The sequence below is a fragment of the Triticum urartu genome, chromosome 2A (assembly GCF_056163025.1).
Source record: "Triticum urartu cultivar PI428250 chromosome 2A, HENAU_Tu73, whole genome shotgun sequence".
NCBI classification, from domain to species: Eukaryota; Viridiplantae; Streptophyta; class Magnoliopsida; order Poales; family Poaceae; genus Triticum; species Triticum urartu.
The window spans coordinates 716,931,085-716,956,047 of NC_141874.1; the positions used below are offsets into that span (position 1 = coordinate 716,931,085).

General features: G+C 46.6%; 1 protein-coding gene across 3 annotated transcripts in view; it reads left to right on the plus strand.

Moving 5' to 3' along the window:
- Positions 1-402: 402 nt before the first annotated feature.
- LOC125534272 (uncharacterized) overlaps positions 403-24,963 on the plus strand; it is a 61,830-nt gene continuing 37,269 nt past the window's right edge. The window contains exons 1-6 of one of the 3 annotated variants that reach the window (XM_087545099.1): positions 403-762; positions 1,440-1,613; positions 1,725-1,777; positions 2,425-2,478; positions 3,727-3,886; positions 3,992-4,060. In XM_087545099.1, the coding sequence (XP_087401225.1) occupies positions 604-762; positions 1,440-1,613; positions 1,725-1,777; positions 2,425-2,478; positions 3,727-3,886; positions 3,992-4,060 (669 nt within the window). In that variant the 5' untranslated portion in view covers positions 403-603. The remainder of the gene's footprint in view (positions 763-1,439; positions 1,614-1,724; positions 1,778-2,424; positions 2,479-3,726; positions 3,887-3,991; positions 4,061-24,963) is intronic. The other 2 variants (XM_087545097.1, XM_087545098.1) reach the window with 2 other exon arrangements.

Below are 24,963 nucleotides of genomic sequence, written 5' to 3' on the forward strand. Positions count from 1 at the left end.
TGACGTGACAAAAGAACATGCATGGCTTGCTTACTAACGAAGCAACAGAAGGTACGAACAAAAGAGAGCAATCCATCTGATTGGGGCGAGGAATCCGATCGGCTTTCATTCACATTATTGAGTCGCAATGAAATGACGTACCTCCATGAAATCATTGTTCATAGAAAATTTTGTTCTCTTTCATGTTTGAAAGCCCAAACATGCGAGTGTTTCGACGAATTAATCGTATACATGCATGTGAGTGTTTCCACGAATCAAAAAGGCCTTGGTTTACAAACCCGTTCTCAACACAGAAGAAGGATAAGAATTGGCTAATATATATATACCCTCCCGTACATATATAGTACATGATGTCTATATCCACAGGCAAAACAATCAAAAAGCAGAAGATGCTACCATGCTTTTGCTGGGTGCAATGGAGTCTTTCCACTTTCTTAGATTAGAGACATCAACCCCACCTCCCAACCACTTGCTTCCGATATGATCTGTTTCACCTGCCCACCAAGTAGCACACAGATTTAAGGTAGCCGGGATTCCCGAAACAAAACAAAGCAGAAGCATAGAGGACGGAGCTACCCATAGCACTGATTAATATTAGATCTCATGGGGAACATACACCAGGCCGGCGTCAAGAAAGATGACCATGGCGGCGGTGACAACCAGCAGCTACAGGTGGTCTCCGTTCTCGAGCTCCAGGCCGGCGTTGTGGAAGACCAGCCGCAGCCACTCGGCGGATGGCATGCCGTCGAGGCAACCTCCATGGTACGTGCTTCCTTGCCTAGTGCGTATACCTGTGCTCCGGCCACGGCAAGCCAGCATTTTTTTTGCGTGTGAAGTTTATCGCTGTTGCACCTATTTCAATTCCTGGTCAAACTTCTTTTGGATGAAACAACTCTTTCATTATCTGCATTGAAGATGACAATACAAGAAATTTGTTGATTTGTAACGCTGAGATTATGTCGGTTTTGTGATGAAATTCAGGTGGTCAAAAGTTGAGCATCATTACTAGACTGTACTACGCTTCTGAAAATTTTTAGGTGGTTAGAGTGGATTTTTGAAGGAGTTTGGGTTTAGGATCTTTCATCGAATTTCACACAAGAATACCTTTGCCTGCTCCCATCTTAATTGTATGATTTTCCTACACTCAACATGAATCTTGAATTCACCAAAAACCTGCTAAAAGCTCGAGGTAGGCAACTTGAAAAGTTGTAGGTAGGGGCCGGTCACCACTCATATTCCACTTAAAGTCAATATGACTGAAACCTTTTTTTAGGGGAGTAGGACTAAAACCTGAAATAAAACATTAGTCCTCACGATGGCTGGCTTGTAATTTTTTCTCTCTGATCAACGTGGAAATTATTAGGGAGTGTGTAATTAGTATAGTGTTTTTTTCAATAAATTTTGTGATTGATCTATGTCTAATTTGTGCATGCTTGCAGTTGGAAAATTGCAAGGCAAACAGTACTGCTACAGATGGAGGCACCGGCAGCAGGATAGATATCCTCGGGCCTGCAACCGAACAGAATATCCCAAAACCCAGTGATCCTCCTCATCCATGCCCGCCGCCACAGTCGCTGCCGGAGGGTGTGCAGTCCGTGCTCAAAACGTCACGGGTCAGATACGATAATCCATCATTCACAACCCTGATTAAGTTTAGTTTGTTACCGCCAGCATCTAGTAAAGTGATCTTAATTTGTTACATGCATGGATAAACACGCGCACAGGTTAATCGAAAGTGCATTGGAGACGGCGATGGCTTCACTGCTTATGAGGAGAGGTATATGCAAATTAACTCAACCTAGCTAGATTTAGTTTCCTGTCCCTGCTCCCTCACTTCAAATATATGACCTAGCTTTAATTTCCTCTCCCTGCCTCGCTGGAAAACTAGCTACTTCAATATGCACATGTGAAATATTTGTTGATAAGAGTAAACAATATTTTTTTAGTGAATTTGGTCTCACTAAAACTAATTAAATCACAATGCTTAATTGTGCTGCATATGTGAATATACTATGCATCTAGAGAATTTGTGAAAACATCTAAATCTCTCACTGAACTGAGCAAAAGTTGGATTTAAATTCAAATTCAAATTCAATTACGTTAACGGAAACACGAGCTTTCATGATATACTCCCTCCGTTTCTTTTTAGTTCGCATATAAGGTTTGGTCAAAGTCAAGCTTTGTAGAGTTTGACTAAGTTTATATTAAAAAGTATAAACATTCACAATATGAAATCAATATTATCAGATGCACCATGAAACATATTTTCATACTATATAGTTTTAGTATTGTAGATATTCATATTTTTTTATATAAATTTGGTCAAACTTTGTGTAGTTTGACTTTGACCAAATCTTATATGCGGAGTAAAAAGAAACGGAGGGAGTATTTTTCTCTCGTCTCATTCAGTATTTCTGTGAGCAGGATTGCAGGTGATACAAACATCCGAGATCCACCGAAATACAAAATTAGAATGAAGTATGTATATTGTTAATTCTTTACATGGATGGTATTGTTTTTAAAGTTCAATGTACCTAACTAGCTAGCCTTGTAAATGGCAACATCTAGCATATTGTATAGAGCTAGTCCTATTTCCATTGTCCACATGGTCATTTTGAGTACTCATGGAGCCCAAATGGACATTCCATGCAAAATTTGTAGCCATTCACCAGCACTGTCGGTTGGCTTTTTTTCTTCTGTCGCTCCCAACAAACACATCATAGGCAGGTAACACTTGCAAGTTGTCACTATTGACATGTTATCACTGACACACTGATTCATATTGGAAGCATCCCAATCTATGATAGCGTCTCATCCTTGAGGGGATTTGTTAAGTACTCCCTCTGTAAAGAAATATAAGATCATCTAAATGATCTAAAGTAGATGATCTAAATGATCTTATGTTTCTTTACAGAGGGAGTACATGTTTGTACTAGTGAGGATTGTGTCTATTGAATTGGCAGATGTGTTTGATAGATTGTCAAATTTCAAATGTAGACATGTAATTGGGAGTTTCAATTTTAGTACATAAAATATATTTTTTAATTATGTAAATGCATTCTTCTTTTCAAATGCCGAAACATATATTTAATAAACAATAAACTTCGTAGTACTATTTCTAGAATTAAATGGTAGTTTTAGTGTTGTAGCTACAAATTTTTAAAGGATATTTAATATAAATTTGAATTATTAAGAAATTATAACATAATAGTTTGAAACCTATAATGTAGAATTCATCTTCAAAAGTGTTCAAATATCAAGGCCAAAATAACTCATATTTGTTCATTATATTTATTGATTAACTTGTGTTTGACCTTAGGACTATATCTACCCATAAAAAGTTATTTTATATTATTTATAAAGCAACAACTCCATCGAGACTTGCCTCGTCGCTGCCTGACTCAGCCAACAAAGACTACATACTCTGTTTTCACCCCAAGATGCTAGCAACAATGCCTTCACCAGCAATGCCTTCTTGAAAGTAACACCGCACAAACATCGTCGTTGCCGGATTTGACCACCAGGGCAGACCTAGGGTCTTGTCTCTACCGATAACCAAAATTATTTGGCTCAAGTCACAACTCGTACTTTTTATCTATTTTGTCAAAGTTTATAGTAACTACTACGTATTGTCTTATGAGAATTAATTAATGATCATATGTCGTGCCATAGGCTTTTACAATAGGCTTCAAGAGAAGAGTGCATTTACTTTGTGTGAATCAATAGGGGGATTGATGCACCGGAGCTGGATATGGAATATGGCATGGAGTCAAAGGATGAATTGGTGAGGCTTATTGGGGGGAAGCGTGTTTCGATTCTTGTGTATGGGCCAGACAAATATGGACGATCTCTTGGTGACATCTACTGTGACGGTGTCTTTATCCAAGTGAGAAAGAAGATCTGATCTTTTATCGAAAAAAAGAAAATATGATCTAGCTTGTACATCTTTTTCCCCCTGCAGTTCTGTGATGTTTGTGTCTAAATTCTTCAGGAACAAATGCTGAAAGGGGGCTTTGCCTGGCACTACAAAATGTGCGACAAACGTCCTGAATTTGCAAAAGTAAGATATCTGATCTCAATCCATTTTTGATACCCCCCCCCCCACCCCCCTCAAATCATTCTAGCATCTTCAACATAATTCTTACAAGCATTTTTGATACCCCATAACTTAGCACATGATGCTGGTTCGTTATTAACCAATGGTCAAAACTCCAAAGCGAGCACCACCTGTTCGCTCTCCACAACCCTTGTTGTGCCGGCGGCCACCCTTTCCGCGCCGTTCACCACTCCGGTGACGGCGGCCACCGCCCCCTTTCCCGTTGCTATGGCTTCGCGGGTCTCTCTCTCAGGCTCCTCTCCCTCGGAGTCTTCCTCCCCTGCTTTCCCGTCCCCGCCGGCGTCGCGGGCGCGGCCACGGGCCCCCTCTCCGCCCCCTCAGGCTCGCCTTCAGCTGCGGTCCATCATCGTCCCTCCGGTGGTCGGCACGGCCTTCGGCCCGCTGGTTCAGGGTGGTGGGGCGGGGCCTGCTGGAGGGCCGCCGCCGCCGGGCGCGGTGGGCTGGCAGGTGAAGCAGAGTCGCCGTCCGCGGGGCCGTCCGTCCCGGCTGCCCCCACGACGCCGGAACCCCCCGGCTACACGTGCTCGCTGCACCCCGGCCGCCGCCAACCTCGCGGGTGCCGGCTGAGCTCCATGGGTGCTGCTACAATTGCGGTAGCGACGACGAGCACATTTCGGTGGAATGCAGGAATCCCAGCTTCTGCGTGCGGTGCCGTGGGCACGGCCACATCTCGCGGGGCTGCACCCGCCCCCGCAGCCCCTCTCCGGTCGACCAGCCGTAGCGCCCTCCTCCTGCTCTGCGCTCCAGAGCGGCGGCCCCCGCAACCCCGGCCGCTTCCCCACCGCGAAGCTCGCCTGTGGTCCTGCCTCCCCCACCCCCTGGCCCCCCTCCGCCCGGGGCTGTCCGGCTGTGGAGCCATGTCGTGCAGGCGCCTGCGGAGGGGCCGACCGAGTCCTTGGCGAGCGGCGTCGGCCCTGAGTTCTTGGCCCCCTTTGGGGGCGAGGGCGCGTTCCTGCCGCGGGTGGGTCTTGGCTCGCCGGAGCCGGTGGAGACATGCTTCTTAGAGGCCTCTAAGGATATCCGGCGGATGGAGGCGGAGCTCTCTCGGGCGGTACTGGTGTCGGTCACGGGCGTGCGCTCGGAGGTGGACTTGGCGTCGGCGGCAGAAGCGCTGCATGCGACGTTCGAGGTCGGTCCAGATGCCATGTCCATATGGCCTTTCTTCCCCGACGACTTCCTTGTGCTTTGCTGTGATGGTGCGCTTCGGGACCGCATGGTGCGCGCCGGTCGGGCGTCTTCTTCCTGGTTCGACCTCTCCCTTAGGCCATGGATCCGGCAGGCGCAAGCCACGACGGTCTTCCTTCCCTACCTCGTGTCGATCTCTCTTCGGGGTGTGCCCGCCCATGCGTGGTGCCAAAGGACGGCGGGTGCGATCCTGCGGGGCCTTGGCTACGTGGTGGGCGTGGATGATGCCACGGCGAGGCGCCATGACATGGCGGCTTTCCGCGTCTGGCTGCGCACGAACCGGCCGAGGCGATTCCGCGGCGTCGGCTGCTTCTTATCGACGAGCCGAGTCGCACCCTGTGGGCGGCGGAGGCGGACGGTGGACGCTCGGTGGGCAGGTTGGCACATACGCTGCAGTACCCAATCAAGATCACGGTGCTAGGTGAGCCCTGTGACGCCCCCGATTCAATCGTACACTAATCATACACGCAAACGTGTACGATCAAGATCAGGGACTCACGGGAAGATATCACAACACAGCTCTACAAATAAAATAAGTCATACAAGCATCATATTACAAGCCAGGGGCCTCGAAGGCTTGAATACAAGAGCTCGATCATAGACGAGTCAGCGGAAGCAACAATATCTGAGTACAGACATAAGTTAAACAAGTTTGCCTTAAGAAGGCTAACACAAACTGGGATACAGATCGAAAGAGGCGCAGGCCTCCTGCCTGGGATCCTCCTAAACTACTCCTGATCGCCGTTAGCGGGCTACACGTAGTAGTAGGCACCTCCCGAGTAGTAGTAGTAGTAGTAGTAGTAGTAGTAGTAGTCGACGGTGGCGTCTGGCTCCTGGGCTCCAACATCTGGTTGCGACAACTAGGTAGAAGGGATAGGGGGAAAAGAAGGAGAAAGCAACCGTGAGTACTTATCCAAAGTACTCGCAAGCAAGGAGCTACACTACATATGCATGGGTATATGTGTAAAGGCCATATCGGTGGACTGAACTGCAGAATGCCGGAATAAGAGGGGGGTAGCTAATCCTATCGAAGACTACGCTTCTGGCAGCCTCCGTCTTGCAGCATGTCGAAGAGAGTAGACTGAAGTCCTCCAAGTAGCATCGCATAGCATAACCCTAACCGATGATCCTCCCCTCGTCGCCCTGTGAGAGAGCGATCACCGGTTGTATCTGGCACTTGGAAGGGTGTGTTTTATTGAGTATCCGGTTCTAGTTGTCATAAGGTCAAGGTACAACTCCAAGTCATCCTGTTACCGAAGATCACGGCTATTCTAATAGTTTAACTTCCCTGCAGGGGTGCACCACATAACCCAACACGCTCGATCCCATTTGGCCGGACACACTTTCCTGGGTCATGCCCAGCCTCAGAAGATCAACACGTCGCAGCCCCACCTAGACCAACAGAGAGGTCAGCACGCCGGTCTAAACCTAAGCGCACAGGGGTCTGGGCCCATCGCCCTTAGCACACCTGCACGTTGCGTGGGCGGCCGGAAGTAGACCTAGCCTAGCAGGCGTTCCAGTCCAATCCGGCGGGCGCCGCTTAGTTGCTGACGTCACGAAGGCTTTGGCTGATACCACGACGTCGAGTGCCCATAACTGTCCCCGCGTAGATGGTTAGTGCGTATAGGCCAGTAGCCAGACTTAGATCAAATACCAAGATCTCGTTAAACGTGTCATTTTGAAATAACCGCGAACGCCGACCAGGGCCAGGCCCACCTCTCTCCTAGGTGGTCTCAACCTGCCCTGTCGCTTCGCCACAAAGATCCACTCAGAGGGCCGTCGGGACAAACGTCCTTTCGGACCCAATCCGTGGATCACTCGCGGGTACTCCTATGAGCCGACCCGTCTTTAGTCACCTCAAGTATCATATATAAAGTATATAGTATATACCCTTGATCACCTCCTGAGTGATCACGGCCTGATTGTATAGCATGGCAGACAGACAAGAATGAAGAGCCACTGATGATAAACTAGCATCCTATACTAAGCATTAGGATTGCAGGTAAAGGTAACAACAGTTGTAGCAACAATGACAGGCTATGCATCAGGATAGGATTAACGGAAAGCAGTAACATGCTACACTACTCTAATGCAAGCAGTATAGAGGAGAGTAGGCGATATCTGGTGATCAAGGGGGGGGGGGGCTTGCCTGGTTGCTCTGGCAAGAGAGAGGGGTCGTCAACTCCGTAGTCGTATTGGGTAGCAGCGACGTCGGTCTCGGTGTCTAGCGAGAGAAGAGGGGGAAGAAACAATAAATATATTGCAAACAAATGCATGACGATACATGACATGACAAAGCGTGATGCTAGGTGTGCCCTAACGCGGTACGAGGTGGTACCGGTGAAGGGGAAAAACATCCGGGAAAGTATTCCCGGTGTTTCGCGTTTTTGGACAGATGAACTGGAGGGGGAAAGTTGCGTGTTCGGTATGCTAGGGATGCGTGGCAGACGAACGGGTTGCGTATCCGAGTTCGTCTCGTCGTTCTGAGCAACTTTCATGTAGAAAGTATTTTCATCCGAGTTACGGATTAAAAGATATGATTTTCTAAAGATTTAAATCATTTTCTGATTTTAATTAGTTATTTAATTCTAACATTATCCAAAACAGTGAATGATGACGTAGGCATGACATCAGAGTGATGTCAGCAGGTCAACTGGTCGGTTGACCAGTCAAACCAGACAGGTGGGTCCAGTGGGACCCACATGTCATTGTCTGGGCCACTAACAGGGGGTTTAGTCTAACTAATCTGGGTTAATTAGTAGGTGGGGGCCCAGTAGTTAGTGAGAGATTAGGTTTTAACTAATTAATTTAATTAATTAGCAGTTTATCTATTTCTTTTTATTCGTTTTATTGCATGGGGCCCGCATGTCAGTGCCACTGGGCTGCCCAGTCAGCAGTTGGCTGGGTCAACCCAGTCAACTGGGCCACCAGGGCCCACTGGCAGCGACACAGAGGTGGGGCCCGCCTAGCCACGTCGGCGGACAGCGCCGGAACGACGCCGGTGAGGCAAAACGCGACGGCGCGGCTCGGGCGAGCGTCGGGTTTCGTCTACGGGGCACCAAAACGAGCGCGGCCGGGCGCGTTAGAACGACGAGACGATGACGCGTCGGTTGGTGGTGGTTACGCGGGCAGTGGTGGCCGGAATCGAGCGCGGCGAGCTCATCGGCGGTGAGGTGGTTCGGGCGTGAGACGAAGACGGCGACGCAGCGCGCTTCGGGGCTAACGGGAAGGCTAGGGGGGAGCTGCGCGACGCGCTGAGCACAAAGGGCTCGGCCCCATGACCATTTGGTCACCGGAAGGGCGCCGGCGACGCGCGCAGGCGGCAGCACGGTCGGGTGAGTGGCGAACGGCGGCAGCAGGGTGCAGACGGGCGAACTAAAGGGGGGAGGTCCTACGCGTTGTGGGGAACACGTTGCGCACGGGCTCGTGACCACTTGGTCGCCGGAGCCAGGCCGACGACGAGCTCGGGCAGAGCCGCGTTCGGGCACGAGGTGGGGAAGGAGCTACGGTGGCGGAAATGCTTGGGAAAGAGAGGGGGGGAAGCGGGGGCTCACCGAGCGGCACACACGGTGGCCCTTGGGGGTTTAGTAGCTACAGGGGCGTCGCCGGAGTTGGTGAAGAACGGCGACACGTCTCGTCGGAGAAGAGGAGGAAGACGGCGGTGTCGGGGCATTGCGGTGGCTCCAGTCTCCAACGGGTTGCACCAGTCGAAGCAACAGACGACGACGGCCCTTGGAGACACCGTGGGGCGGCGAGGTGGGCTCGGTGGCCGTGGCTAGGCCGGAGACATGGCGTCGGTGGCGCTCGGAAGCGGAGGGGAACGAGGGGGGAGAGGCGCGATGGATCTGAGGGGGGGAAGGCGCAGGAACCGAGGCGAGAGTGGGGCGAGTGAGAGGGGAGCCCGAGGGGGCGCGGCGTCGGCGTCCTTATCCACCTCGACGCCGGGGAGCGGGTCCGGTGGCGACTGCCCCCTGTAGCGGCGCGCGACCGAGGAACAGGAAGGGGGGTGCGGTGCGGGGAGCTGGGCCGGCTGTTGGGGAACGTAGCAGAAATTCAAAATTTTCCTACGTGTCACCAAGATCTATCTATGGAGTCATCTAGCAACGAGGGAGGAGTGGATCTACATACCCTTGTAGATCGCGCGCGGAAGCGTTCAAGAGAACGGGGTTGATGGAGTCGTACTCGTCGTGATCCAAATCACCGATGATCCTAGCGCCGAACGGACGGCACCTCCGCGTTCAACACACGTACGGAGCAGCGACGTCTCCTCCTTCTTGATCCAGCAAGGGGGGAGGAGAGGTTGATGGAGATCCAGCAGCATGACGGCGTGGTGGTGGAAGTAGCGGGATTCCAACAGGGCTTCGCCAAGCGCTGCGGGAGGAGGGAGACGTGTCATGGGAGGGAGAGGGAGGCGCCAGGGCTTAGGTATGGTTGCCCTCCCTTCCCCCCACTATATATAGGGCCAAGGGAGAGGGGGGCGCAGCCTTGGCCCTTCCTCCAAGGAAGGGTGCGGCCAGGGAGGAGTCCCTCCTCCCCAAGGCACCTCAGAGGTGCCTTCCCCCTTTAGGACTCTTCCTTTCCCTCTTCTCTTGGCGCATGGGCCTCTTGGGGCTGGTTCCCTTGGCCCATATAGGCCAAGGTGCACCCCCTACAGCCCATGTGGCCCCCCGGGGCAGGTGGCCCCACCCGGTGGACCCCCGGGACCCTTCCGGTGGTCCCGGTACAATACCGGTGACCCCGAAACTTATCCCGATGGCCGAAATAGCACTTCCTATATATAATTCTTTACCTCCGGACCATTCCGGAACTCCTCGTGACGTCCGGGATCTCATCCGGGACTCCGAACAACTTTTGGGTTACCGCATACTAATATCTCTATAACCCTAGCGTCACCGAACCTTAAGTGTGTAGACCCTACGGGTTCGGGAGACATGCAGACATGACCGAGATGACTCTCCGGTCAATAACCAACAACGGGATCTGGATACCCATGTTGGCTCCCACATGTTCCACGATGATCTCATCGGATGAACCACGATGTCAAGGACTTAATCAATCCCGTATACAATTCCCTTTGTCTAGCGGTACGATACTTGCCCGAGATTCGATCGTTGGTATCCCGATACCTTGTTCAATCTCTTTACCGGCAAGTCACTTTACTCGTTTCGTAACACATCATCCCGTGATCAACTCCTTGATCACATTGTGCACATTATGATGATGTCCTACCGAGTGGGCCCAGAGATACCTCTCCGTCACACGGAGTGACAAATCCCAGTCTCGATTCGTGCCAACCCAACAGACACTTTCGGAGATACCCGTAGTGCACCTTTATAGCCACCCAGTTACGTTGTGACGTTTGGCACACCCAAAGTATTCCTACGGTATCCGGGAGTTGCACAATCTCATGGTCTAAGGAAATGATACTTGACATTAGAAAAGCTTTAGCATACGAACTACGCGATCTTTGTGCTAGGCTTAGGATTGGGTCTTGTCCATCACATCATTCTCCTAATGATGTGATCCCGTTATCAACGACATCCAATGTCCATGGTCAGGAAACCGTAACCATCTATTGATCAACGAGCTAGTCAACTAGAGGCTTACTAGGGACATGGTGTTGTCTATGTATCCACACATGTATCTGAGTTTCCTATCAATACAATTCTAGCATGGATAATAAACGATTATCATGAACAAGGAAATATAATAATAACTAATTTATTATTGCCTCTAGGGCATATTTCCAACAGTCTCCCACTTGCACTAGAGTCAATAATCCAGTTCACATCGATATGTGATTAACACTCAAGGTCACATCCCCATGTGACTAACACCCAAAGAGTTTACTAGAGTCCATAATCTAGTTCACATCGATATGTGATTAACACTCGATGAGTTCTGGGTTTGATCATGTTATGCTTGTGAGATATGTTATAGTCAACGGGTCTGAATCTTTCAGATCCGTATGTACTTCGCAAATTTCTATGTCATCTTGTAGATGCAACTACTACGCTATATTTGGAGCCATTTCAAATAACTGTTCTACTTGGAGCTATTCTAAATTGTTGCTCCATTATACGTATCCGGTATCTCTACTCAGAGCTATCCGGATAGGTGTTAAGCTTGCATCGACGTAACTCTTTACGTCGAACTCTTTTACCACCTCCATAATCGAGAAAAATTCCTTAGTCCACAAGTTACTAAGGATAACTTTGACCGCTATCATGTGATCCATTCTTAGATCACTCTTGTACCCCTTGACTGACTCATGGCAAGGCACATTTTAGGTGCAGTACACAGCATAGCATACTGTAGAGCCTATGTCTTAAGCATAGGGGACGACCTTCGACCTTTCTCTCTATTCTGCCGTGGTCGAGCTTTAAGTCTTAACTTCATACCCTACAACTCAGGCAAGAACTCCTTCTTTGACTGATCCATCTTGAACACCTTCAAGATCATGTCAAGGTATGTGCTCATTTGAAAGTACCATTAAGCGTTTTGATCTATCCTTATAGATCTTGATGCTCAATGTTCAAGTAGCTTGATCCAGGCTTTTCATTGAAAAACACTTTCCAAATAACCCTATATGCTTTCCAGAAATTCTACATCATTTCTGATCCATAATATGTTAACAACATATACTCATCAGAAATTCTATAGTGCTCCCACTCACTTCTTTGGAAATACAAGTTTCTCATAAACTTTGTATACACCCAAAATCTTTGATCATCTCATCAAAGCATACATTCCAACTCCGAGATGCTTACTCCAGTCCTTAGAAGGATTGCTGGAGCTTTGCATACTTATTAGCATCTTTCAGGATTGACAAAACCTTCCGGTTGTATCACATACAACCTTTCCTCAAGAAAATCGTCGAGGAAACAATGTTTTGACATCCTATCTGCAAGATTGCAGCAATCGCTAATATAATTCCAACAGACTCTTAGCATCGCTACAAGTGAGAAAGTCTCATCGTAGTCAACTCCTTGAACTTGTCGGAAAACATCTTAACGACAAGTCGAGCTTTCTTAATGGTGATACTTACCATCATTGTCCGTCTTCCTTTTAAAATCCATATGTACCTAACAGCCTCACGACCATCAAGTAGTTCTTCCAAAGTCTACACTTTGTTTTCATACATGGATCCTATCTCGGATTTTATGGCCTCGAGCCATTTATCGGAATCTGGGCCCACCATCGCTTCTCCATGGCTCGTAGGTTCATTGTTGTCTAGCAACATGACTTCTAAGACAGGATCACGTACCACTCTGAAGTAGTACGCATCCTTGTCATCCCACGAGGTTTGGTAGTGACTTGATCTGAAGTTTCATGATCACTATCATAAGCTTCCACTTCAATTGGTGTAGGTGCCACAGGAACAACTCCTGTGCCCTGCCACACACTAGTTGAAGAGACGGTTCAATAACCTCATCAAGTCTCCACCATCCTCCCACTCAATTCTTTTGAGAGAAACTTTTCCTCGAGAAAGGACCCGATTCTAGAAACAATCCCTTATTACTTTCGAATCTGAGACAGGAGGTATACCCAATTGTTTTGGGTGTCCTATGAAGATGCATTTATCCGCTCTGGATTCGAGCTTATCAGTCTGAAACTTTTCACATAAGCGTCGCAGCCCCAAACTTCTAAGAAATGACAGCTTAGGTTTCTCTAAACCATAGTTCATACGGTGTCATCTCATCGGAATTACGTGGTGCCCTATTTAAAGTGAATGCGGTTGTCTCTAATGCCTAGCCCATAAACTATCGTGGTAATTCGATAAGAGACATCATGGTATGCATCATATCCAATAGGGTGCAGTTATGATGTTCGGACACACCATCACACTATGGTGTTCCAGGCCGTATTAGTTGTGACACAATTTCCACAATGTCTTAATTCTGTGCCAAACTCGTAATTCAGATATTCATCTCTATGATCATATCATAGATATTTTATCCTCTTGTCACGACGATCTTTCGACTTCACCCTGAAATTACTTGAACCTTTCAATAATTCAGACTCATGATTCATCAAGCAAATATACTCAACATCTACTCAAATCATCTGTGAAGTAAGAACATAACGATATCCACTACATGCCTCAGCACTCATTGGATTGCACACATCAAAATGTATTACTTCCAACAAGTTGCTTTCTAGTTCCATTTTACTGAAAACGAGGCTTTCAGTCATCTTGCCCATGTGGTATGATTTGCATGTCTCAAGTGATTCAAAATCAAGTGAGTCAAAACGGTCCATTTGCATGGAGTTTCTTCATGCATATACACCAATAGACATGGTTCGCATGTCTCAAACTTTTCAAAAATGAGTGAGTCCAAAGATCCATCAACATGGAGCCTCTTCATGCGTTTTATACCGATATGACTTCAGTGGCAGTGCCACAAGTAGGTGGTACTATCATTACTATCTTATATCTTTTGGCATGAACATGTGTATCACTATGATCGAGATTCAATGAACCATTCATTTTAGGTGCAAGACCATTGAAGGTATTATTCAAATAAACAGAGTAACCATTATTCTCCTTAAATGAATAACCGTATTGCGATAGACATAATCCAATCATGTCTATGCTCAACGCAAACACCAATATCGATGGTAGAGGGAGCATGCGATGCTTGATCATATCAACATTGGAAACACTTCCAACACATATCGTCAGCTCACCTTTAGCTAGTCTCCGTTTATTCCGTAGCTTTTATTTCGAGTTACTAACACTTAGTAACCGAACCGGTATCTAATACCCTGGTGCTACTAGGAGTACTAGTAAAGTACACATCAACACAATGTATATCCAATATACTTCTATCGACCTTGCCAGCCTTCTCATCTACCAAGTATCTAGGGTAATTCTGCTCCAGTGGCTGTTCCCCTTATTACAGAAGCACTTAGTCTCGGTTTTGGGTTCAACCTTGGGTTTCTTCACTAGAGCAGCAGCCGATTTCCCATTTCATGAAGTATCCCTTCTTGCCCTTGCCCTTCTTGAAACTAGTTGTTTCACCAACCATCAACAATTGATGCTCCTTCTTGATTTCTACTTTTGTGGTGTCAAACATCGCGAATATCTCAAGGATCATCATATATGTCCCCGATATATTATAGTTCATCACGAAGCTCTAGCAGCTTGGTGGTAATGACTTCGGAGAAACATCACTATCTCATCTGGAAGATCAACTCCCACTCGATTCAAATGATTGTTGTACTCAGACAATCTGAGCACAAGCTCAACAATTGAGCTTTTCTCCCTTAGTTTGCAGGCTAAGAAAATCGTTGGAGGTCTTATACCTCTTGACATGGGCACGAGCCTGAAATCCCAATTTCAGTCCTTGGAACATCTCATATGTTCTGCGATGTTTCAAAAACGTCTTTGGTGCCTCAATTCTAAACCGTTTAACTAAACTATCACGTAGTTATCAAAATGTGTATGTCAGATGTTCGCAACATCCACAGACGACATTCGAGGTTCAGCACACTGAGCGGTGCATTAAGGACATAAGCCTTCTATGAAGCAATGAGGACAATCTTCAGTCTACGGACCTAGTCCGCATAATTGCTACTATCAACTTTCAACTAAATTTTCTCTAGGAACATATCTAAACAGTAGAACTAAAGCGCGAGCTTCGACATAATTTGCGAAGAACTTTTGACTATGTTCAGGATAATTAAGTTCATCTTATGAACTCCCACTCAGATAGACATCCCTCTAGTCATCTAAGTGATTACATGATCCGAGTCAACTAGGCCGTGTCCGATCATCACGTGAGACGGACTAGTCAACATCGGTGAACATCTTCATGTTGATCGTATCTACCATACGACTCATGCTCGACCTTTCGGTCTCTTGTGTTCCGAGGCCATGTCTGTACATGCTAGGCTCGTGAAGTCAACCTAAGTGTTTCACGTGTGTAAATCTGTCTTACACCCGTTGTATGTGAATGTAAGAATCTATCACACCCGATCATCACGTGGTGCTTCGAAACGACGAACTTTCGCAACGGTGCACAGTTAGGGGGAACACCTTCTTGAAATTTTAGTGAGGGATCATCTTATTTACTACCGTCGTTCTAAGCAAATAAGATGCATAAACATGATAAACATCACATGCAATCAAATAGTGACATGATATGGCCATCATCACTTTGCTCCTCTTGATCTCCATCTTCGGGGCTCCATGATCATCATCGTCACCGGCATGACACCATGATCTCCATCATCATGATCTCCATCATCGTGTCTTCATGAAGTTGTCTCATCAACTATTACTTCTACTACTACAGCTAACGGTTAGCAATAAAGTAAAGTAATTACATGACGTTTATGTTGACACGCAGGTCATAAATAAATTAAGACAACTCCTATGGCTCCTGCCGGTTGTCATACTCATCGACATGCAAGTCGTTTCCTATTACAAGAACATGATCAATCTCATACATCACATATATCATTCATCACATCCTTTTGGCCATATCACATCACATAGCATACCCTGCAAAAACAAGTTAGACGTCCTCTAATTGTTGTTTGCATGTTTTACGTGGCTGCTATGGGTTTCTAGCAAGAACGTTTCTTACCTACGCAAAAACCACAACGTGATATGCCAGTTGCTATTTACCCTTCATAAGGACCCTTTTCATCGAATCCGATCCGACTAAAGTGGGAGAGACAGACACCCGCTAGCCACCTTATGCAACTAGTGCATGTCAGTCGGTGGAACCAGTCTCACGTAAGAGTACGTGTAAGGTCGGTCCGGGCCGCTTCATCCCACAATGCCACCGAATCAAGATTGGACTAGTAACGGCAAGCATATTGAACAAAATCAACGCCCACAACTACTTTGTGTTCTACTCGTGCATAGAAACTATGCATAAACCTAGCTCATGATGCCACTATTGGGGAACGTAGCAGAAATTCAAAATTTTCCTACGTGTCACCAAGATCTATCTATGGAGTCATCTAGCAACGAGGGAGGAGCGGATCTACATACCCTTGTAGATCGCGCGCGGAAGCGTTCAAGAGAACGGGGTTGATGGAGTCGTACTCGTCGTGATCCAAATCACCGATGATCCTAGCGCCGAACGGACGGCACCTCCGCGTTCAACACACGTACGGAGCAGCGACGTCTCCTCCTTCTTGATCCAGCAAGGGGGGAGGAGAGGTTGATGGAGATCCAGCAGCACGACGGCGTGGTGGTGGAAGTAGCGGGATTCCAACAGGGTTTCGCCAAGCGCTGCGGGAGGAGGGAGATGTGTCATGGGAGGGAGAGGGAGGCGCCAGGGCTTAGGTATGGTTGCCCTCCCTTCCCCCCACTATATATAGGGCCAAGGGAGAGGGGGGGCGCAGCCTTGGCCCTTCCTCCAAGGAAGGGTGCGGCCAGGGAGGAGTCCCTCCTCCCCAAGGCACCTCGGAGGTGCCTTCCCCCTTTAGGACTCTTCCTTTCCCTCTTCTCTTGGCGCATGGGCCTCTTGGGGCTGGTTCCCTTGGCCCATATAGGCCAAACGTACCCCCTACAGCCCATGTGGCCCCCCGGGGCAGGTGGCCCCACCCGGTGGACCCCCGGGACCCTTCCGGTGGTCCCGGTACAATACCGGTGACCCCGAAACTTGTCCCGATGGCCGAAATAGCACTTCCTATATATAATTCTTTACCTCCGGACCATTCCGGAACTCCTCGTGACGTCCGGGATCTCATCCGGGACTCCGAACAACTTTCGGGTTACCACATACTAATATCTCTATAACCCTAGCGTCACCGAACCTTAAGTGTGTAGACCCTACGGGTTCGGGAGACATGCAGACATGACCGAGATGACTCTCCGGTCAATAACTAACAGCGGGATCTGGATACCCATGTTGGCTCCCACATGTTCCATGATGATCTCATCGGATGAACCACGATGTCAAGGACTTAATCAATCCCGTATACAATTCCCTTTGTCTAGCGGTACGATACTTGCCCGAGATTCGATCGTCGGTATCCCGATACCTTGTTCAATCTCGTTGCCGGCAAGTATCTTTACTCGTTTCGTAACACATCATCCCGTGATCAACTCCTTGATCACATTGTGCACATTATGATGATGTCCTACCGAGTGGGCCCAGAGATACCTCTCCGTCACACGGAGTGACAAATCCCAGTCTCGATTCGTGCCAACCCAACAGACACTTTCGGAGATACCCGTAGTGCACCTTTATAGCCACCCAGTTACGTTGTGACGTTTGGCACACCCAAAGTATTCCTACGGTATCCGGGAGTTGCACAATCTCATGGTCTAAGGAAATGATACTTGACATTAGAAAAGCTTTAGCATACGAACTACGCGATCTTTGTGCTAGGCTTAGGATTGGGTCTTGTCCATCACATCATTCTCCTAATGATGTGATCCCATTATCAACGACATCCAATGTCCATGGTCAGGAAACCGTAACCATCTATTGATCAACGAGCTAGTCAACTAGAGGCTTACTAGGGACATGGTGTTGTCTATGTATCCACACATGTATCTGAGTTTCCTATCAATACAATTCTAGCATGGATAATAAACGATTATCATGAACAAGGAAATATAATAATAACTAATTTATTATTGCCTCTAGGGCATATTTCCAACACCGGCTGGGCCGACCAGGCTGGTTGCGGGCCAGGGGGGCAGGAGCTATGGCCGTGCGGGTGGGTTGGCCGGTTTGGGACCGGCTTGGCTAGCAGCTGGGCCGATTGGCCCAGTGGGGAGAGGGGGTTATCCTTTTGTTTTATTTTCACTTCTTCCTTTTATTTATTTTCTTTTCTCTGTTTTATTTAGTTTAGGGCACTTAGGTATTTTGTAAAATTGTGTCCTCTACACCATAATTACCAGTGCTATATTTGGCACCCACCGAACATTTTTGTTTCAACTTTTAAAAACTTTTGTTGTTTGCCATTTTTCTGAATTGATTTTTGGATCGGTTTGAACTAACGAAGGTTTAGCAACAGTAATCACCGATGACATGGCATCATTAGGAGAGTTTTACTGTAGCCTAATTATCTGGGCGTTACAAATCTCCTCCACTACAAGAAATCGCGTCCTGAGATTTAGGAGGTAGAAGGAAACAGTGCGGGGTATTCATCTCGAAGACGATCCTCGCATTCCCAGGTAGCTTCGTCTTCAGAGTGATTCGACCACTGGACCTTGAGGAACTTGATCGCCTTCTGACGTGTGCGGCGTTCAGCTTGGTCGAGAATGCGGACCGGATGCTCTTTATAGGAGAGATCCTGTTGCAATTCAAGCACTTCATGATCCACTGCTCGGATTGGGTCCTTGAAGCATCGGCGGAGCTGTGACACGTGGAACACATCGTGAACCTGAGAAAGGTTCGGTGGAAGCTCCAGTTGATATGCCACTTTTCCACACCTCTCGAGAATAGTGAAAGGACCAATATAGCGGGGAGCTAGCTTTCCTTTGATCGCGAAGTGGTGAGCACCCTTCATTGGTGTAACTCGAAGATAGGCCTTTTGTTGGGGAACGTAGCATAAATTCAAAATTTTCCTACGTGTCACCAAGATCAATCTATGGAGTCATCTAGCAACGAGGGAGGAGTGGATCTACATACCCTTGTAGATCGCGCGCGGAAGCGTTCAAGAGAACGGGGTTGATGGAGTCGTACTCGTCGTGATCCAAATCACCGATGATCCTAGCGCCGAACGGACGGCACCTCCGCGTTCAACACACGTACGGAACGGAGACGTCTCCCATGCCTTGATCCAGCAAGGAGGAGGGAGAGGTTGATGGAGATCCAGCAGCACGACGGCGTGGTGGAAGTAGCGGGATTCCAACAGGGCTTCGCTAAGCGCTGCGGGAGGAGGAAGATGTGTCACGGGAGGGAGAGGGAGGCGCCAGGCCTTAGATTCGTTTGCTCCTCCTTTTTCCCCACTATATATAGGGCCAAGGGAGAGGGGGAGGCGCAGCCCTTGCCCCTTCCTCCAAGGAAGGGTGCGGCCAAGGGTGGGGAGGAGTCCATCCTCCCCAAGGCACCTCAGAGGTGCCTTCCCCTTTTAGGACTCTCCCCTTTTTCCCATCTCTTGGCGCATGGGCCTCTTGGGGCTGGTGCCCTTGGCCCATATAGGCCAAGGCACTCCCCTTACAGCCCATGTGGCCCCCCGGGGCAGGTGGCCCCACCCGATGGACCCCCGGGACCCTTCCGATTGTCCCGGTACAATACCGGTGACCCCGAAACTTGTCCCGATGGCCGAAATAGCACTTCCTATATATAATTCTTTACCTCCGGACCATTCCGGAACTCCTCGTGATGTCCGGGATCTCATCCGGGACTCCGAACAACATTCGGGTTACCGCATACTAATATCTCTACAATCCTAGCGTCACCGAACCTTAAGTGTGTAGACCCTACGGGTTCGGGAGACATGCAGACATGACCGAGACGTTCTCCGGTCAATAACCAACAGCGGGATCTGGATACCCATGATGGCTCCCACATGTTCCACGATGATCTCATCGGATGAACCACGATGTCAAGGACTCAATCAATCCCGTATACAATTCCCTTTGTCTATCGGTATGTTACTTGCCCGAGATTCGATCGTCGGTATCCCGATACCTTGTTCAATCTCGTTACCGGCAAGTCTCTTTACTCGTTCCGTAACACATCATCCCGTGATCAACTCCTTGGTCACATTGCGCATATGATGATGTCCTACCGAGTGGGCCCAGAGATACCTCTCCGTTTACACGGAGTGACAAATCCCAGTCTCGATTCGTGCCAACCCAACAGATACTTTCGGAGATACCCGTAATGCACCTTTATAGTCACCCAGTTACGTTGTGACGTTTGATACACCCAAAGCATTCCTACGGTACCCGGGAGTTGCACAATCTCATGGTCTAAGGAAATGATACTTGACATTAGAAAAGCTATAGCATATGAACTACACGATCTTTGTGCTAGGCTTAGAATTGGGTCTTGTCCATCACATCATTCTCCTAATGATGTGATCCCGTTATCAATGACATCCAATGTCCATGGTCAGGAAACCGTAACCATCTATTGATCAACGAGCTAGTCAACTAGAGGCTTACTAGGGACATGGTGTTGTCTATGTATCCACACATGTATCTGAGTTTCCTATCAATACAATTATAGCATGGATAATAAACGATTATCATGAACAAGGAAATATAATAATAACTAATTTATTATTGCCTCTAGGGCATATTTCCAACAGTCTCCCACTTGCACTAGAGTCAATAATCTAGTTCACATCGCCATGTGATTAACACTCACAGGTCACATCGCCATGTGACTAACACCCAAGAGTTTACCTGAGTCAGTAGTCTAGTTCACATCACTATGTGATTAACAGTCAATGAGTTTTAGGTTTGATCATGTTGCTTGTGAGAGAGGTTTTAGTCAACGGGTCCGAACCTTTCAGATCCGTGTGTGCTTTACAAATCTCTATGTCATCTCCTAGATGTAGCTACCACGCTCTATTTGGAGCTATTCCAAATAACTGTTCTACTTGGAGCTATTCTAAATTGTTGCTCCATTATATGTATCCGGTATCTCTACTCAGAGCTATCCGGATAGGTGTTAAGCTTGCATCGACGTAACCCTTTACGACGAACTCTTTTACCACCTCCATAATCGAGAAAATTCCTTAGTCCACTAGTTACTAAGGATAACTTGACCACTGTCCTGTGATCCATTCTTGGATCACTCTTGTACCCCTTGACTGACTCACGGCAAGGCACACTTCAGGTGCGGTACACAGCATAGCATACTGTAGAGCCTATGTCTTAAGCATAGGGGACGACCTTCGTCCTTTCTCTCTATTCTGCCGTGGTCGAGCTTTAAGTCTTAACTTCATACCTTACAACTCAGGCAAGAACTCCTTCTTTGACTGATCCATCTTGAACACCTTCAAGATCATGTCAAGGTATGTGCTCATTTGAAAGTACTTTTAAGCGTTTTGATCTATCCTTATAGATCTTGATGCTCAATGTTCAAGTAGCTTAATCCAGGCTTTCCATTGAAAACACTTTCCAAATAACCCTATATGCTTTCCAGAAATTCTACGTCATTTCTGATCAACAATATGTCAACATATACTTATCCGAAATTCTATAGTGCTCCCACTCACTTCTTTGGAAATACAAGTTTCTCATAAACTTTATATAAACCCAAAACCTTTGATCATCTCATCAAAGCGTACATTCCAACTCCGAGATGCTTACTCCAGTCCTCAGAAGGATTGCTGGAGCTTTGCATACTTATTAGCATATTTCAGGATTGACAAAACCTTCCGGTTGTATCACATACAACCTTTCCTCAAGAAACATCGAGGAAACAATGTTTTGACATCCTATCTGCAAGATTTCATAAATAATGCAGTAATTGCTAATATAATTCCAACAGACTCTTAGCATCGCTACGAGTGAGAAAGTCTCATCGTAGTCAACTCCTTGAACTTGTCGGAAAACATCTTAACGACAAGTCGAGCTTTCTTAATGGTGATATTTACCATCATTGTCCGTCTTCCTTTTAAAATCCATCTGTACTCAACAGCCTTACGACCATCAAGTAGTTCTTCCAAAGTCTACACTTTGTTTTCATATATGGATCCTCTCTCGGATTATATGGCCTCGAGCCATTTATCGGAATCCGGGCCCACCATCACTTCTCCATAGCTCGTAGGTTCATTGTTGTCTAGCAACATGACTTCCAAGACAGGACTACGTACCACTCTGAAGTAGTACGCATCCTTGTCATCCCACGAGGTTTGTTAGTGACTTGATCTGAAGTTTAATGATCACTATCATAAGCTTCCACTTCAATTGGTGTAGTTGCCACAGGAACAACTTCCTGTGCCCTGCCACACACTAGTTGAAGAGACAGTTCAATAACCTCATCAAGTCTCCACCACCCTCCCACTCAATTCTTTCGAAAGAAACTTTTCCTCGAGAAAGGACCCGATTCTAGAAACAATCCCTTATTGCTTTAGGATCTGAGACAGGAGGTATACCCAACTGTTTTGGGTGTCCTATGAAGATGCATTTATCCACTTTGGGTTCGAGCTTATCAACCTGAAACTTTTTCACATAAGCGTCGCAGCCCCAAACTTTTAAGAAATGACAGCTTAGGTTTCTCTAAACCATAGTTCATACGGTGTCATCTCATCGGAATTACGTGGTGCCCTATTTAAAGTGAATGTGGTTGTCTCTAATGCCTAACCCATAAACTATTGTGGTAATTTGATAAGAGACATCATGGTATGCATCATATCCAATAGGGTGCAGTTATGATGTTCGGACACACCATCACACTATGGTGTTCTAGGCTGTATCAGTTGTGAAACAATTTCCACAATGTCTTAATTCTGTGCCAAACTCGTAATTCAGATATTCATCTCTATGATCATATCATAGATATTTTTATCCTCTTATCACGACGATCTTTCAACTTCACCCTGAAATTACTTGAACCTTTCAATAATTCAGACTCGTGATTCATCAAGTAAATGTACTCAACATCTACTCAAATCATCTGTGAAGAAAGAACATAACGATATCCACTACATGCCTCAGCACTCATTGGACTGCACACATCAAAATGTATTACTTCCAATAATTTGCTTTCTAGTTCCATTTTACTGAAAAAGAGGCTTTCAGTCATCTTGCCCATGTGGTATGATTTGCATGTCTCAAGTGATTCAAAATCAAGTGAGTTCAAACGGTCCATTTGCATGGAGTTTCTTCATGCATACACACCAATAGACATGGTTCGCATGTCTCAAACTTTTCAAAAATGATTGAGTCCAAAGATCCATCAACATGGAGCTTCTTCATGCGTTTTATACCGATATGACTTACGTGGCTGTGCCACAAGTAGGTGGTACTATCATTACTATCTTTTGGCATGAACATGTGTATCACTACGATCGAGATTCAATAAACCATTCATTTTAGGTGTAAGACCATTGAAGGTATTATTCAAATAAACAGAGTAACCATTATTCTCCTTAAATGAATAACCGTATTGCGATAGACATAATCCAATCATGTCTATGCTCAACACAAACACCAATCTCGATGGTAGAAGGAGCGTACGATATTTGATTATATCAACATTGGAAACACTTCCAACACATATCATCAGCTCACCTTTAGCTAGTCTCCGTTTATTCCGTAGCTTTTATTTCGAGTTACTAACACTTAGCAACCGAACCGGTATCTAATACCCTAGTGCTACTAGGAGTACTAGTAAAGTACACATCAACACAATGTATATCCAATATACTTCTATCGACCTTGCCAGCCTTCTAATCTACCAAGTATCTAGGGTAATTCTGCTCCAGTGGCTGTTCCCTTTATTACAGAAGCACTTAGTCTCGGGTTTGGGTTCAACCTTGGGTTTCTTCACTAGAGCAGCAGCTGAATTACCGTTTTATGAAGTATCCCTTCGTGCCCTTGCCCTTCTTGAAACTAGTGGTTTCACCAACCATCAACAATTGATGCTCCTTGTTGATTTCTACTTTTGTGGTGTCAAACATCACGAACATCTCAAGGATCATCATACATGTCCCCGATATATTATAGTTCATCACGAAGCTCTAGCAGCTTGGTGGTAATGACTTCGGAGAAACATCACTATCTTATCTGTAAGATCAACTCCCACTCGATTCAAATGATTGTTGTACTCAGACAATCTGAGCACAAGCTCAACAATTGAGCTTTTCTCCCTTAGTTTGCAGGTTAAGAAAATCGTCGGAGGTCTTATACCTCTTGACGTGGGCACGAGCCTGAAATTCCAATTTCAGCCCTCAAAACATCTCATATGTTTCGTGACGTTTCAAAAATGTCTTTGGTGCCTCAACTCTAAACCGTTTAACTGAACTATCACGTAGTTATCAAAATGTGTATGTCAGATGTTCGCAACATCCACAGACAACGTTCGAGGTTCAGCACACCGAGCGGTGCATTAAGGACATAAGCCTTCTAAGAAGCAATGAGGACAATCCTCAGTTTACGGACCTAGTCCGCATAATTGCTACTATCAACTTTCAACTAATTTTTCTCTAGGAACATATCTAAACAGTAGAACTAAAGCGCGAGCTACGACATAAATTGCAAAATCCTTTTGACTATGTTCAGGATAATTAAGTTCATCTTATGAACTCCCACTTAGATAGACATCCCTCTAGTCATCTAAGTGATTACATGATCCGAGTGAACTAGGCCGTGTCCGATCATCACGTGAGACGGACTAGTCAACGTCGGTGAACATCTTCATGTTGATCGTATCTTCTATACGACTCATGCTCGACCTTTCGGTCTTCTGTGTTCCGAGGCCATGTCTGTACATGCTAGGCTCGTCAAGTTAACCCTAAGTGTTTTGCATGTGTTCCGAGGCCATGTCTGTACATGCTAGGCTCGTCAACACCCGTTGTATGTGAACGTAAGGATCCATCACACCTGATCATCACGGCGTGCTTAGAAACGATGAACTTTAGGAACGGTGCACAGTTAGGGGAGAACACTTCTTGAAATTGTTATGAGGGATCATCTTATTTACTACCGCCGTTCTAAGCAAATAAGATGTATAAACATGATAAACATCACATGCAATCAAATAGTGACATGATATGGCCAA